At 43.6% G+C, this 16,734-nt stretch overlaps 1 protein-coding gene across 1 annotated transcript in view; it reads right to left on the bottom strand.

Moving 5' to 3' along the window:
- The window catches only part of DRP2 (dystrophin related protein 2), a 36,409-nt gene that overhangs the window by 4,029 nt on the left and 15,646 nt on the right, over nucleotides 1-16,734 (bottom strand). The window contains exons 8-21 of the mRNA XM_007952180.2: nucleotides 15,925-15,985; nucleotides 15,556-15,617; nucleotides 13,504-13,578; nucleotides 12,427-12,628; nucleotides 12,133-12,218; nucleotides 9,974-10,131; nucleotides 9,474-9,640; nucleotides 7,393-7,504; nucleotides 5,909-6,045; nucleotides 5,544-5,609; nucleotides 5,235-5,300; nucleotides 4,208-4,351; nucleotides 2,195-2,432; nucleotides 445-565 (exon numbers count right to left, since the gene is read on the bottom strand). Coding sequence (XP_007950371.1) covers nucleotides 445-565; nucleotides 2,195-2,432; nucleotides 4,208-4,351; nucleotides 5,235-5,300; nucleotides 5,544-5,609; nucleotides 5,909-6,045; nucleotides 7,393-7,504; nucleotides 9,474-9,640; nucleotides 9,974-10,131; nucleotides 12,133-12,218; nucleotides 12,427-12,628; nucleotides 13,504-13,578; nucleotides 15,556-15,617; nucleotides 15,925-15,985 — 1,695 coding nt within the window. The remainder of the gene's footprint in view (nucleotides 1-444; nucleotides 566-2,194; nucleotides 2,433-4,207; nucleotides 4,352-5,234; nucleotides 5,301-5,543; nucleotides 5,610-5,908; nucleotides 6,046-7,392; nucleotides 7,505-9,473; nucleotides 9,641-9,973; nucleotides 10,132-12,132; nucleotides 12,219-12,426; nucleotides 12,629-13,503; nucleotides 13,579-15,555; nucleotides 15,618-15,924; nucleotides 15,986-16,734) is intronic.

The following is a 16,734-nucleotide window of genomic DNA, read 5'->3' as shown; positions in this document are numbered from 1 at the left end:
CCAAAGGCAGCTACTCAGCTGCTTGTGGTAGATCCCACCATGGAGTTGATTGCCAGTCTCATCATGGGGAATGACTACCACCAGCTGCCCAGCCACGCAACCAGGCGCAGCCACGTTGACACACAAACATAACCACCACACTGGGACAGTGACCGCAACAATGGGCTCAAGAATAGCAGCAACTGTGAAGTTGGTGCAGGGCCAGACAGTGCTCTGTCCTGCTATACATAAGGTCACTCTGAGGTGGAACCAACTTGATGACACCTAACAACAATAACAACAGGATAAACAAATGAATGCATCAATCAGTAAACGAATCAAACCCTGGTCCTAGTCTGGAAACCATGAGGAGAAACCAGTCTCAGCCCACAGAACCTTAGGCAAGAAATCTGGGGCAGGACAAAGCCATGGAGGAAGAAGCAAGGAGGAGCCAGTGGAGCTTACCTGCAGCCTCAGTGTCTGGAGTAGTCTGTTCATTCTCCTGGGGGTGACTGTCTTCTGACTGCTGTGGAGAGGAAGCTAGAGACGAGCCTGCAGAGCCATTGCCATCGGATTCAGTGGGTGGCTATCAAGAGTTAAAGCATTACTTAAGCGGCTTTGGCTTTCTGACCATACTGTGACAGACTCTTGAGGTTAGAAGGGACCTTAAAGACCCCGTGCCCATCCCTTTGACTTTAAGAAGCTTTTGGTAGTGCCACAAACACTGGCATCCCCTTTTAGGGAGCTTCTAAAGTTTCTAAAACAAAAACAACAACAACAACAACAAAAAAAAACTCATTGCCATTGAGTCATATCTGACTCCGAAGCAGTTATCTTATTTCTACGGAAGTAGATTGCCCAGTCTTCCTTCTGAGGAGTGGCTGGTGGGTTTGCAGTCAAATGCCACAGGCTCTACACCACCAGAGCTCCCAAAGCTTCTAAAGGAAGACGTTTACCTTCTTCCCTCAACACCATGTATCAGAGGCTTTCAGTTCTTAAAAGAATGGCATCCTACTTAAAGGTCTCTTGATGTCATTTCAACTATCATTAAGCTATTTAGAACCCAATTCTCTTTGGAATTGTAGAATTGTATACCTGCTTCTCAGTTTATGATGTAACTGCACATTTCAGAAACTCCCAGGAATTCATTTAGAGAATATCCCTTGGAGGAGAGTAGTGCTATCACCTGTTAGTTAATAATGACAATATACCAGCCGCTGTCAAGTCAATTCCAACTCATGACGACCCCATGTAAGCCAGAGTAGAACTGTGTGCTCCATGGGGCTTTCAATGGCTGATTTTTCAGAAGCAGATTGCTAGTTCTTTCTTCCAAGGTGCCTCTGGATGGACTCAAACCACTAACGTTTTGGTTAGCAGCCAAGCACATTTGGAACCACCCAGGGACTCCAAAAATGACATTAAAAGGTAACATTAAGTATTTATTATATTCCAGATAGTATAGTAAATACTTTAAATGTATTATTTTCTTTTATCCTTGCCACAGTTCTATGAGGCTAGTACTATTATTATCCCTGTTTCATAAGTGAGGGAACAACTGGGGCTTGGTGAGGTTAAGTTAATTGCCCACCATTCAGAGCCAGATTCAAACCCAAGGCTGTCTGACTCTAGAACTGCACTACATTACATACACTACCTCTTAAAGAGGAAAGAGGCAAAAAGTAACAAGAGATCCCTTTATAGGAGAAATCATTGAGTTGCCAAGCATGTCCAAACCTGCCTCTTTACAGTAAACACTATACTAGCAAAATCTATACTATACTAGCAAAATCTATCTGTTTTGGATGATTCTTCGAAGTTTGTTCTTTCAATACAGGATGCAAATGGGTTGTGGAGGAAGTGAGTCCTCAGAAGTTCTGCCTCTGGCCCCAACGTGGCTTGAAAATAACACAGGAGGGTGGAGCAAAGGGTAAGGTAGAAGAGACTTCCATAGTGATACTGCCTTGGAAACCCAAGGAGGGGTCATTATAAGTCGGATCTGACTCATTGTCAGTGAGTTTGGTTTTTTGGTTTTTTTATGTGACAATACCAGTCCCTTCTTTCTCTCTCCCTTCCCCATTGCCAGCCCAGTCCTCTTCAGGAGGTCATCTAATAGTCACTTCCAGGAGCTGTTTCTGTCCTCCTCTTTGCCACACTCCTCACCCCTTCCCACTGTGTTCGAGGGCTGCCCTGGTTCTTTTCCCATCTTCAGGCACACCTGCAGGAGCAGCTCCCTTAAGCGCTGCAGCTGGGACTCCAGTTGCTTGTTGTGGTCTTCAAGGATCTGCATCCGTGTCTCCAGGCGGCTCTTGTGTTGTCGAAGGATCCTGGCCTCAGCCAGGAGCTCCTCATTGTGGTGGTCATGTGCTATGTCAGCAGAGCCCTCAGTCAGGGTGGGTGTCTCAGCAGCCTCCTCATGCTGCCACTTGAGGCGCCTCAGCTCTCCCTGGAGAATCCTGTCAAGGATAGAGAAGCCAAGACATATAGCCTTAACAGGGCACTGACTGTTAAGGTCTCAGATGTCCAGGTCTCAGATGTCTCCTCATACCCGGGCAAGGTGTAGGGCTTGGTCTGGACTAGCCCGAAACCAGGACTAGTGTGAGCAAGCTCTGGCTCCCCATCCCCACCTCTACCCCTAGCAGTGTTCTTGTTTCAGTGGTCATGTTCATTTCCTCTCCTGCACATATAGCATTTACTCTGCCATCCTCAGACCTCAGAGCAGAGAGAGCAGACATTTCATATAACAAATGTCTCATGCTTTGATGTGCTGCTTTGGAGATTAATCCCGACCTTAAAATCAGGCAGAAACACAGTCTACAAATAAATGATGCATTAGGGACACTGACTCATGTACTCCATTTTTAGATTTTCAGATTCAAGGGAAGACATGACATAAGCAAGAGATGGCCTACTTTTGAGGTCATTGTATTGTTTTGCAACAGAACACCATCACTCTGCCTGACATTCTCCAAGGCCTGCCCACTGCTGCTCTAATGCAGTGCTTCTCAGATATCTGTAGTGAAAAACAAGGACTCCTCCACTCCAATTCACTGTGGACCCATATTTAGTCCCACTGCACTTGATGAGTACACAGTTCATACCATATGTGACAGCAACACTCAAACTTGTCTATACTCTATGCAATACGTCCATTAATTATGCATGTCATGGCAATGTCAGATTGCTATAAAAGTTTCTAAAAGTTCATTCTTTGTATTTTTCTTGTCGTGGATCACTAACGAACAGTTCACAGACTAGCCCCAGTCTGCACTCCTGACTCTGCTTAGCACCATTCTAAAGACTTGTTACTCCAAGTGTGGTCTGTGAACTAGTGGCATGGGTATCACCTGGGAGCTGGTTACAAATACAGAAACTCAGGTCCCACCCATTTTAATGAGCTCCCCAAGTAACTTGTATGCACACTAATGTTTGAGAAGCACTGCTGTAAGGAAACTACGGACTCTACTACATATCCCCAAAGCGACTTGGCCTCTCCTTATGCCCCTGCTACAGCCCCCTACTTTATGGAGATTAATGCCATCTCCATGAGCTTCTTCACCTTCCCTCTTCCAGTCTTCAAATGTTCTATATAGTGTCATCCTCTTCTTCTTTTTTAACTTTCACTAAGTGATAAGTATCTTTTTTCATTCCCAACACTGGAAGGCAGAGATATGTCATACTCTTTTCTGTATTCTCTGTAGTGGTTTGCATCTATTGGGTACTTGTATAAATTTTGGTTGAATTAAAAGAATTCAAGTAATTATAATAGTAATAATAAAAAGGTTGCCATAGAGTCAACTCCAACTCATGGCAACCCCATGTGTCAGAATAGAACTGTGTTGCACTGGGTTTTCACTGGCTGTTTCTTTCGGAAACAGATTGCTAGGCTTTTCTTCTGAGTCACTTCCGGGTAGACTCTCACCTTTTGGTTAGTAGCTGAGCATGTTAACCCAGAGACTTCAACTATTATAATAGCTAACATTTATTGAACCCTTACTATAAGCCAGATAGTGGACTACCACATATGCCTGATCTCATTTGATTTTCACCAGTGACTGTAGGAGGTAGATAACTATTATCATCATCCCCATTTTACAGATGATGAAATAGAGGGTCACAGATGTAAATGAATTGTTCAAGTTCACACAGTTAGTATGTGGAAGTGCTAGGATTTTAAATTCAAGCAGTCTTGACTCTAGAATCCACACATCTGTGCCATCACCACACCCACCGGTTCTCATCTTCTAAGTGGGCCAGGATTTTCTCTAGTTCCCCCTTGCTTTCTGTGGCCATGCTGCATGGGACCTGCTGTCCAAAGGCTGGCTCCCGGTCTGTTATGGGGCTGGAGTGGCGCAGCAGGTACTGGTCCTCATCTCTGGATGGTTGCAGGGAGAAGAATGGAGGTGGTCAGATACTGAAGAGAGAAACAGTTTAGGTTATGAGGTCTCAGCTCCCAGCTCAGGAAAGTCCCAGAAGATACATGGTGGAGGACTCATTTCCAAGTCACATAGAAATGAAAAGGCCATACATCCAGGCTTCAGAGGGAAGAAAGCGGACAAAGGTGGCACAGGCCATGGTGGGGGTACTGGGAAAGAGTATTTTCAGGGAACAAGGGCTTCTGGGTTCTACTTATAGCTCTCTGATAAACAATAAGCAAATCATTCCCCTTTCATGCTATTCCCCCACTCCATTTCCCTTCATTTTCTCAACCTCTGAGAAGGATCACTGTCTGCCTGAGTCCCAGTCAGGGCCAGATTGATCCATGTAGCCAGTATCTCCTAGGCCCTCTGAGAAACACAGGGCTCTCTCCCTTTAGGTGAAGGGCTCCTTCTCTGGGCTGTAGCACCATGGACACCCTCTGGGCACTTCACTCAAATCTCAGATGCCTCTCTTGGGTTGGCATGACACAAGGTGGGCTTTTGAAATCTTGAGTATTACACAATGGCTCATTTTTGCAACTTCAGATGAAGGTGTATTCTTCTCCCCTAAAAGTTGGGCATAGAAGAATGGGATCTTGAAACAGGAAGGGACCTGGGAAGATGGCAGGGAGATAGTGCATCATTCATATCCCAGTTCAGTTGACAGAGGGCAGGTTGCTTCTCTTGCACACAATGTGCCCACAAAAAAGCCTTCCTTCCTTAGGGAGTCAAGGACTCTAGCCATCACAATCTCTACCACCTGAGGCTCTATATCCTTCCCAGTGGCAGAAGGATCCCAAGGAGAGTTATTCCCGAAAAGTGAGCAGCTGTGAAACTTACATGCTATCATCTGGGGACAGGCTGTCATTAAAGAAAGAGCAATTTTGACTTTCCATCTCAGCAAGCCTGGGAAGAAAGAGAGGAACAGGAGGGAGAAGAAGGTTATGAGGCTGCCTTCATCTCCTGGACTCTAATCCCACGATAGGATCCCAATCATCCCTAAGTGTTGGGTCTCACTGGCTGCTGCATGCCCCACTGTGCACATCCCATTAGCCCTCACTCCATTCTCCTTGCCCCCAGTAAAAATCCATTCCCTCTTGGATTCTCTACAATCACCCCCCTTTCCACACCCTGCAAACCTGGTGGTACCTGCTGGCAAAATGTTCAATGCGGGAGTGTGTGTCAGCGTGTGGTAACATCGGGGAAGAAGCTGGCCTAGAAGAAAGCAGCAGAGGCTCAGAGGAACAAAGACTGAGCAGTTGAGCAGCCTATTTCCTCACCAATTCCCTCCCATAAAAAAGGTGATAGGCAAGAGCTGATGGAAACAGGATACAGAGACTGGAATCCAGACTCTTAGGCCAGATTCCTGGTCAGGCCCAAGCTGAACTGCCATGATCGTTGGTCAGATCTGTTCTGGAACACTCCCTTAGTCCACTCAGAACTCAGCCCCTTCAAGCATGTATGCAGGCTCAAGTGAGGCTGCCTGCAGCCCCTGCTCAGCCACTGGTACTCACGTCTCACTGTAGTCAGCCTCTAGCACTGATTGCACTGGCAGATAACCTCGCTGAGGATGTTTGCTGAAATAATGCTTTGAGCGGAATTTGTTCTTTAAGGTTGTGGCAAAGTCCCTCATGTTCTCACTGGATGTGGTCTGGAAGGAGACAGGGCAGAGAGATTCACTCTAATGGCTTCCTCAGGTATCCCACTATGGTGGGAAGGTGTGGCTCCTCCCCTAGAGCAGGGAACATGATTGGTAATCCACTCTTGTTCATGGTTACCACATCCTGCTCTGAGCAACGGGCCTAGAAGGATACATGCCAAACTATGAACAGTGGTTGCCTCTGGGAAGCTGAGCTGGAGGGGTAGGGGTCAGGGTGAGGAGAGAGGGACTTTAAATTTATACTTTTAACATCTCAGTATAACTTGACTCTTTTGCAATGAGCATATATACACACACATATATATAGAGTCCCTGCTCCCACCGAATCACACATGTTTCTGTGCCAACAGAATTTGGAGAAAAGATCTTAGTTTGGAAAATGGATTTGGGAAAAACATGTTGAAAAATGCTTACATAAGATGAGGAAGGTGGGGCTATATTTGGGGCTTTGGGAGAATATGTGGGGGAAGAAAGGGATAAAGAAGTTTAGGGAGCAGAATCAACTCACGAAGCTAACTGTGGAACTGTGGGTACTGAATACAGCAAAGGAGATGTTTTATGGTTAGAGCTTGGAAGCTGACCAATCTGGGCTCCGTTGACTATGAAGGGCACTTTCCAGTGAAAATCAAGTGGAATTGGGGGCCCAGGTAAAGAACATATACCCTTTTTCTCCCCTAAGGGACTAAGAAATTAATTGGAGAACAAATTTTGGTAATGATGAGAAAGCATAGAAACAGTGACAAAGTAGTAGGTAAAGACAAGGTGACCCAATACAGGAGAAATAGAGGAAGCCGGTCAGGGAAAACTAGTGAGAAGGCTAGTCACTTGGTGCTGCCTCACTCTCTATTTTTTCCTGAGACTTTTCTCTACAGTAAAATAAAGCCCCCAAAGCAAACCCACTGCCATTGAGTTGATTCCAACTCAAAGGGACCCTATAGGACAGAGTAGAACTGCCCCATGGGATTTCCAAGGCTGCAAATCTTTATGAAAGCAGACTGCCTCATTTTTCTCCTGTAGAATGGCTTGTGGGTTTGAATCACCAAACTTTTTATTTGCAACCCAATGCTTTAACCACTGCACCCCCAGAGTTCCCGGCAGCAAAATAGTGTGTGCCTTTTTACTGGCTGAGGTGTCCTGGGCTGCTAAAGCCAGCTGTGGCCCCAGTGAGGAAGAAGCTTTGCTGCAAGACTAGAGAGGCCTGATTCCCCCAAACTGGTGAAGCACCAGAATGTTTAGAGAAGCTTCCCTGAAAGGATAGCAGAATATAGTTAACCAATTCTTGGTCAAGTCGGTTAAAGGCCTAGTACATGAGAGTTATCTACCCTTCCCACTCCGTACCGGGGTGTAATACTCCATGATGGGGTAGTGTAGCTTGTTGCCTTTGCTGGCCCTGCCTGTCAAGAAGCAGGTCTGGCAGATGTCCACGTTAAACTGTTTCAAACTCCGGTACCTTGGGGAAATGAGAGGTGGTAGGAAAGAGAATCCAATGTGCCATAGCGATTTCCCCCTACTCCCCCAGCATCCAGATATACATATACACATTGGAAGAGGGTAAGGCATTGAGCCATAACCCGCTCAGCCTCTTTAACATAGCAGTAGCTAAGTCCTCAGTAGATTAATAGTTTTATTCTAGGAACTATAAATCACCATGAAACCACTAGTTCAGATCTCCAGGAAGTCTGAGAAATAGCATGGTTCCACTACTTTTTTTTAAAAAGGGAAGGGGTAAGCAGGGGTAAAGAACTCATTAGTTGAAATAGATTTCTAAACAAAGATGGACCCCAAAGGGTCCAGTCTCATAGGTACCACCACCTACCCTGGACAAGTTATACTTCCAATATGAGGGCAAATTATTCTAGCAGCCCTGGGCAAGTTGCTAAAAGCTACGTTGAAGGGTTATGTATAATAATTACAACTCTATTATTATAGAATACAGAATAGTCCTTCAGCCCCAGGCCCAAAGTCTGACTGAAATGACCTGAGAATATGCATAGAATATAATAGAAAAATGCATAGAATAGTAAAATACCTAGACTTAAGGAAGCCAGAGGACACAATATTAGCTGTGTGAAGTTGGGCAAGTCACATTCTACCTCTGTGCCTCATTTGCTCATCTTATAAAAGAACAGTGGGGGTTATATGGAGGGTGTATGCTCATCCTTTTAGCATGTTCAAAGCTAAAATGATCATGTTATGATGAAAGCCAAATTCAGGATACTGGTTACCTTTGTGGGGGAAAGAAAGGAATGTAATCAGGGAAGCTTCAAATGTATTGCAATAATGTTTTACTCCTTAAGCTGGGTGGTGGGTAACATTGTGGTGTGCTAGAGCCAGCTCCTACCAGCTCACAAGATCTGGTTGGTAAAGTTTTAGGAGTTTTACAAGCCAGTTGTCAACTACAGTCATAATTAAAAAATTAAATGATACAAACATAGTTAAATAAATTAAATTAAAAACAAAGATAATAAATACTCAAAATTCCCCACTTCCTAATTATTTTACTATTATCTGTGCTCCTGAGGTTATTTATGTCAATTATATCTGCATGGTGGAAGTCCTCTAAATGATGTGCTACTACACATCTCTTCCCAGCTCTGTATTCAGGGTTCTCATATTGGCAGCCTGACATTGGCCATGGAGGGAGTATTTACATCACAGAAGTTAGCAACTGCTACCAAAAAAAAAAAAAAAAAAATTATCAAAGCCAAACCCACTGCTGATTCCAACTCATAGTGACCATGTAGGATAGAGTAGAACTGCCACATAGGGTTTCCAAAGCTATAAATCTTTACAGAAACAGACTGCCACACCTTTCTTCCACGGAGCAGCTGGTGAGCTTGAACTGTAGACCTTTGGTTCGCAGCCACTGCACCACCAGAGCTCCTTAGCTACAAATTAAGTTTCCTTTTTTGTTTCTGGGAAGCAGGTTGTTAACACATTTGTCAGCGCACCATAGGTGTTTTTATATTATTCTCTTTACATTTTGTAGGCCTACAATACTTCATTAATACAACTAAAACAAAATAAAGTATTTCATAATGGCCAATTTTAAAAAAGTTAAATATTCTGCAAATAGAAAGGATTACAACAATAGTGTTTAACAGAGTAAACCTAAATACCAAACCTACTGCCGTTGAGTCGGATCTGACTCATAGCGACCCCTCCTTGGGTTTCTGAGGCAGTATCACTACGGAAGTAGATTGCCAAACCTTCCTTCCGAGGAGTAGACGGTGAGTTTGAACTGCCAGCCTTCTGGTTAGCAGTCAGATGCCTTAGGCACTATGCTACCAGAGCTCCTGTTTAACAGAGTAGCTGTCATTATATAACAATTATGCAATGTATTTTTTGTAATATATGATTTGTATATAACATGGAATGTTCATTATTATTATCATTCCACCACACATTGCTTTTCCTACCTGAAGCCTTTGATGGGGCACTGTCTACAGATAGAGCACTTGGTCTGATGTTTCACTTGTTCAGCAATGGTGACCCGATGCAGAACAGCCAGCCACACCATGGACTGGGGCTCCAAGTTGACCCACTCCAGGAACTGGGAAGCTTCAATGACTGGCTTTCCAGTGCTCTAGGGAAAAAAGAAGTCCAAGGGGGATGATGGAGGTCCAAAGTATCTTGTCCCTAGAATGGCAATCCTCCGAGGAATAGGGGAACCAGCAGGGCCTGGTTGACCTATTCTCCAGAGTTGTCCAGTTTCTTTCCTGTCCTAGTTGAGTTGGAACCTTCCCCAATAGGACTCTGACCCTCACAGCCTAGACACCCTCTGCCCTGTTGGGCCATGCCAATGACTCTTACATCTGAGTATTCAGATCAAAAGCCTATCTGAGTCCTCCCACCCTTCCTCCCAATCTTTCTTTCCCCTACTTGCCCTTCCTCCCTCCCCCACTTGTTCCATACTCACAAAACGGAAGCAACTACGGACACTGGGTTCCACATTGCTGCCCCCAAAGGCTGCCACTTCACCCAGCTGACGGGGCACCTGAATGGCCTCATGAAGCAGGACACCAAGGTGGCGCTGATCACACTGGCTGCCTGAGTTGGCCACTTGGCTGAAGAGGTCTGCTGACCCCACCATAAGTAATGGCCAATCCAGATGCAGGAGTGGCCAGAGAATGGGGACAAAGGGCAGAAAAAGAAGACAAAGAAAGAGCACACAGACTTAACTAATGACTTTTGGAACTAGAATACCTAGAAGTCCATCCCTGACCTTCTCAAAGCTCAGGAGGTCTAAAACGAGCATTTCTGAACTCAGAGAGAAAAGTGAAACAAATACAAAGAGAGCATCAGGATGGGGGGGCAGGGAGAGAGAAATGAAGACTGACAGAGCTGTGTGTGAGAGCAGTGTCAGACACAGATATGACACTAGTGAAAAAACAAACTCCTTAAGAAGCAAGATGAGGGCATGTGGAATTTAATAAATGCCTGAGAAGACATTTGGCTATTAACGAGAAGGTCGGTGGTTCAAACCCACCAGCTGCTCCAAGGGAGGAAGATAAGGCAGTCTGCTTCCATAATGATTTACAGCCTTGGAAACTCAGTGTTTTTATTTTTTATTTTTTTTTTGGTTTTTGAACATGAGTCACAGTTGGGCAGCCATATCCACTCCTGCTCATGTAACTCATATAGTCTGATACTGTAGTCATCTCTCAATTATCTACACAAATGGAAAGAAATCCTGGCATGGATAATCTCAAAGGAGTAAATGATCCAAAGCATTTCATATTCTAAAATTATCTCTAAGTGATTATGGAATATATTATGGTACTTATATTTGCATATGGACTATATCCACTATTCTAGAAACCCACTTTCCCACCCCAAACCTAGAAAATCTGCCCCCAGAGACTGCTGTCTATCTGCTTTATAACTCACCTAGGGCTAAGAAAATGCAGAGAAGTGGAAGGCAGAGAACCTGAGTTTTAGTTCTGGTTCCGTTATTAACTAGCTTGTAAAACCTTGGGAAAGTCATGAACCACTCTACATTGCAGTTTCCTTATTTGTAAATCCGAGATAAATCATCACTGTCTATCTCAAAGGCATGTTGGGAGGTCATAGCTATGAATATGCTTTTCAAAGTGCCCAGGCCATTATCCTCTTTCTTCTTTGATCTCATACAGCACATATCCTTTGTCATTCAGATTATTCTAATTAGTACTTTTTTTCTTTAAATGCTTTCTGTGTTCGTCTGTATCCTTCTCTGGACTGTAAACCACATGAGGCAGGGACCATATATAATTTAACCTAGTATTCAACATTTGGGAGCTCTGGTGGCATAGTGCCTAAGGCATTTGACTGCTAACCAGAAGGCTGGCAGTTCAAACCCACCAGCCGCTCCTCAGAAAGAAGATGGGGCAATCTACTTCCATAGTGATACCGCCTTGGAAACCCAAGGAGGGGTCGCTATGAGTCAGATCTGACTCGATGGCAGTAAGTTTGGATTTTTTTTTTTTTTATTTTTTTGGTGGATTCAACATGTAGCACAGTGGTCAACAGACTTGCTCTCAACAACAAATAATGATGTGGACGAAAAGTACAAAGTATACAGATGCACAAAAGATGGAGGATGAGGAGGAAACAAAAGGTGCTTGAAACCAGAGAGGTTAAAAACTAAGTAATTACATACTGTCCACCTCCCAGATATTGGGGATTATTGCACCATGCCTGTGTAATCATATGAGAAGTCTCCAGTAGAAAGTGAGACATGGCTTCAGTTTCAGCCTTGGAATAGGGTTAAGCTTAATAGGCCAAGGGAGAATGAAACTAGAAAGTCAGGGCCCTAGGTACTCCAGGAAGCCAACACAGATCCTGACTAAATCTTAGATCAGAAGAAAACAAATGCTTTAGGTTGATACTGAAAATAACAGGTCTTACTTAGGCCCACCTAGGTCTTTGGCTGCTATGGGTTCTTTTCAATACGCTTGACCAGGAAGCATCACAAGGTAGCCCAAGTAGTCCTCAACTGAGTCACAGATCTACTGTTTGTTTATCTTACATCCTTCCTCCTTCCCACAATACCTCTCCCTCCACTAACTCCACTCTAGACTTAGGGGTTGTACTCACACTGAAGTTTTTCCTTCACTTCTGTACCACATAGGCATGCAATGCCAGTCTTAAAGGACAATGCTCGCATCTTTCCACTGCGACCACTAGGTTTAAAAGAAGAGACTGAGAACATGAATATATGTAAAGGGTTAGCATCTCGGCAGTCTTTTTCCCAGCATGGTCCTGTGCCAACCATGTCCCGAGCTGAGCTGGGTCCTGGTCCACCATGGGAGCCACCTCTTCCCACCATGCCAATTTCAGGGTGTCCCATTGAATTTCATACTGGAGATTCCCAGGGCTGAAAGACCTTACCTATCAAAAACATTGAGAAGCCAGTTAAGGCTCATATCCACACAGAGCGGTACATTGACCAGGATGCCTCTTTCTTCCTCCAGTCGTTCATATAAGGCAGTGAGACAGTGAATGACCTCCACTACATCCATCACATGCTCACTGGCTTGCAGATCATGCTCACTGAAGATATCCAGGGCTGTGGTTAAAGTTACAAGGTCCACTGGGAAGGAAGAGAGAGAGGAAAAACTACAGCCAAAAATATAACCCCAGGGGCCAGACAAGGAGGTAAGACCATCAGTGTCACCAAATTTGACTCAATTCAGACCAAGTTCATCCTTTACCAAGAGCCTCAACCCAAGGAAAGAAAAGGTAGACCCCCTAAATTAACTCAAGATGTTTCTATACACATATGTTCTGTATTTGACATCATTTTCAAGAACATGGAGTTAACTCACCTCCTATTTTGCATTAACTCCCAACTGATTGAATACCATTTTAAGTTTGTCTGTCTTCTCACATATTTTAATTGAAACTAGGTATCCTTGAACCTTGTTAAGAGAAGCTAGACACTGGTTATGAAAGCTCAGGTATGACGGAGTAAATTTGACACAAACCCAATTCTGGAAACATCCTACTGTAACATGGCTAGGCAAGGAAGCTTTAATGAGCAGTGTCACGGAGAAAGGCCAGAAGCCACATTATATATGCAGCCACTTTGTCCCTTAACTACTGGCATCTACTTCAACAATTCTGCAGATACATCCAATAACACCAAGATGGCCAAAGAACATAAACCCCTGGTGACTCCAAACCATGGGCTGGGATACTTCCTGCCACAGAATAGTTGCTTGATTATCCTTATTGGGTAGGGAAGAAGGGACAAGGAGGGGGACAGCTTTGGAGTTAATTTGGGAACTAGTATGGGTTTGGAGTGGAGTGGAAGGGCCCTGGAAAGAGCAAGTATCCACAGCCAATATGTGTCAGCTTTTAGAGAGTTTCCACCAAGGTGGGATGAAAAGTGGAAAACAGCAGGCAGATGAATAATATAGTAGGAGTGGATTGAAGGCCATAAGAGAAGTGTAGTGGGATACATACAGCGCAGTGCCTTCTGGACTCTGCGTAGCTTCATGGCAGTGCGATAAGCCGAGAACTTAATGTTGTTCAGATCAGCTGCAAAGAATGGAAACAGACCCACTCAAATCAGGGAAATTCAAAACAAAACCACAACAGACATTGCTTAGGAGGCACTGAGCTTCCATTAAGGGTAATGGAATAATTTGGAAATGGATAATGGTGATGGTTGTGCAACATTATAAATACAGTTAATGTCACTAAATTGTACATGCAAAGAAAGTTGAAATGACAAATATTTTGTTATATTTATACTTAGCACAATTTTTTAAAATGTTTTTTTTAAAAAAAAAAAACATATAAACACAAATACCATTTTATACCCACTAGATTGGCAAAAAATAAAAATCGAACAAAAGCATGTGTCAGGAAGGATGTGGATCAATGAGAACTGCTGGTAGAAGTGTAACACAATCAATTTGGAAAAGAATTTGGTATTACCTACTGAGCTTGAACATTCACATATCCCACAACCCAGCTGGCTATGTTTCTTAGTACAGTGATTTTCAAACGGTTTTAATCAAGACTCACAGTAAGAAATTAATTTTCATTTTACATCATGACCCAGTATATATACATGCACACATACACACACACATGTGCATATGTGCATAAATAACTGAAAACAAATATTAAAGGAAACAATACCCAACTAGATTTGATAAAGTAAAAATATTACAAAATTAATATAGAATATGACTCTTGGTAAGGATGTTGCCCTTTCATATTTCCTAGTCTTTCTCAATTATTTAAAATGCTTGTCACAGTATTCTAAAGTGATTTTAGGGACTGTAGACTGAAACGAAGGAGCCCTGGTGGCTCAGGGCCTCATACATTTGACTGCTAACTAGAAGTTTGGCAGTTCAAACCCACCAGCAGCTCTGCAGAAGGATGAAGGGGCAATCTACTGTAAAGATTTTCCATAAAGAAATCCAATGGAGGTCACTATGAGTTGGAATTGACTCAATGGCAGTGGGTTTGTTTTTAGGTTTTTTTTTTTTTTTTTTTAAGAATGGAATGAAATACAGTAAAAAAAGCCCTAGTGGCACAGTGATTAAGTGCTTAGCTGCTAACTGAAAGGTGGGCAGTTTAAACCCACCAGCCGCTCTGTGGGAAGACAGATGTGGCAGTTTGCTTCCGTAAAGATTTGCAGGCTTGCAAACCGTATAGGGCAGTTCTACTCTGTCCTACAGGGCCACCATGTGTCTGAATCAATTCAACACCAATGGGTCTGTTTTTTGGTTTTGGTTTCAGACTAAAAATCATGCCCTGGAGAAATTCTTGCACAAATTTACCAGAAGACAAGTACAAGAACTTCTTAGCAACATTGTTCTTATTACCTCCAAACTAGAAATAAGCCAAATGCCCATCAACAATAAAGCCCACTGCCATCGAGTTGACTCCAACTCATAGTGACTCCCATTAGGTTTCCAAGGCTGTAATCTTTATGGAAGTAGATTGCCTCATCTTCCTCCCGCAGAGCAGATGGTGGGTTTGAACATCTGACCTGGTTAGCAGCCAAATGCCTTACCTATGATGCCACCAAAGCTCTTTAAACTATGATATAGACAATGGAAATGATATATGATATCTATGATATAGACAATGATATGATAGCTATGATATAGACAATGGAACATCAGTGGAAATGAATGAACTATAGTCATATGCATTAACATGGATAATATTTGCAACATAATGGTGAGACCCTATTTGTAGCCAAAGAAAGGCATACAAGAGTCACAAATATTGCAGCCTTGGCAGTGTCTTTCAAAGAGGATGAGACTTCACATCTATAAGCATAACTTCCTAATGTGATGATAAAATGGTCCTAGGGAAAATGTAGAGCCTCCAGTTGAGTGAGGTACAGAGGGAACAGGAAGGAAGGCTCTTGGAGGAAAGGAAAAGGCATTCACTTCTACCCCCATTGCTTCCTGAACGGATTCCCTTATTTTCTTATAAGACAAAGGCATCTGCATATATTCCCATCATATACAGGAACCCTCACATTCTTACCTAGGGTTTGGTATAATTCGGTCATTTTGGGATGGTCCCAGCATGTAGTCTGAGCCTGGTGGCTACAAACAAAAGGATCAATAGTATCAGGGTCCACACCACCTCCTCCCCCCAACATACACATCACTTAGTGATAGATTGGATGCAAGAATCTGCAGGATCTGAGGGTGAACCCTGAAGATCCCAAAGCACAAGGGATTCAACTTTACCCAGGTAGAATCTTGAGCTCTTGAGATGAGTAGGAGGAAAAACTGGACTGGATAGAGGAATCCCAAAAGACAAGGAGTGACAGGGACAGGTAGAAAAAAGACAAGTGAGGGAGGGGGTGGACAGGTGACTAACCCGCTTCTGATTCTGATGGTCACTCACTTGATGTAGTAGGGAACTTTATTGGGTGAGATTGCTCTTTCCCAGGGAACCTGGACAGAGGCTGGTAAGGGAGAAGAGAGAAACAAAGAAAGCTGGCCACTAATGCTCTTCAGGCCCCTGACCACTACCACACTATATCCTCCCAAAGAGATGGTCAAGCCCAAAAGGGGATGTCTGACTCTCACTGACCCTGAGAGTAGGGCAAAACTTCTAATGAACAAACCTCTCTCTCTTTTATGTTAGGGTGAGGGATGAAGAGGTTGTCACTGATACCCTAACATACCAGAGACATGTACAGGAATATCTGACCTTGGCTAGCCTCATAATCCTTTCCCTGAGCAGGTTGCCATTTCTACCCATTGAACTGCAGGCAGCTAGAGCATGGCTATGGATGTGAAGTGGACTCCATTTTCCTCATGGGACTCAGAGGTACTCCCTCAGAAAGTTAATCTTCCAAGTCCTGTGGGACAAGGAATGGTACTGCCCATTTCCTTCTCTAGTCAGGAGCTCTGGAAAAGCATACTTTCTTCTGCCCCACACCTTAATATTCTGCATGTTCCAGAAGAGGCCCAGGTTACCTGGCCAACAAGAGCCCTGTGCAGATATAGCTTCATGCCAGTGATTATGACTGATAATTATAAACCCAGTTAATATTTCTTGACCTTCTACTATGTGCCAGATACTATGTAAAATGCTTGTGTGCATATCAAATTTTCATCTGAATATTCTCATTGGAGTCCCTGCGTAGTGCAAATAGTTGATGCACTCTGCTGGTAACACAAAGGTTGGCAGTTCAAGTTCACCCAAAGG

The sequence above is a fragment of the Orycteropus afer genome, unplaced genomic scaffold (genome assembly GCF_000298275.1).
Source record: "Orycteropus afer afer isolate SDZICR_OR568_19922 unplaced genomic scaffold, OryAfe1.0 scaffold00327, whole genome shotgun sequence".
NCBI lineage: Eukaryota > Metazoa > Chordata > Mammalia > Tubulidentata > Orycteropodidae > Orycteropus > Orycteropus afer.
The sequence above is the reverse complement of the archived record's forward strand: the minus strand, read 5'-3'. Positions and strand labels throughout refer to the sequence as shown.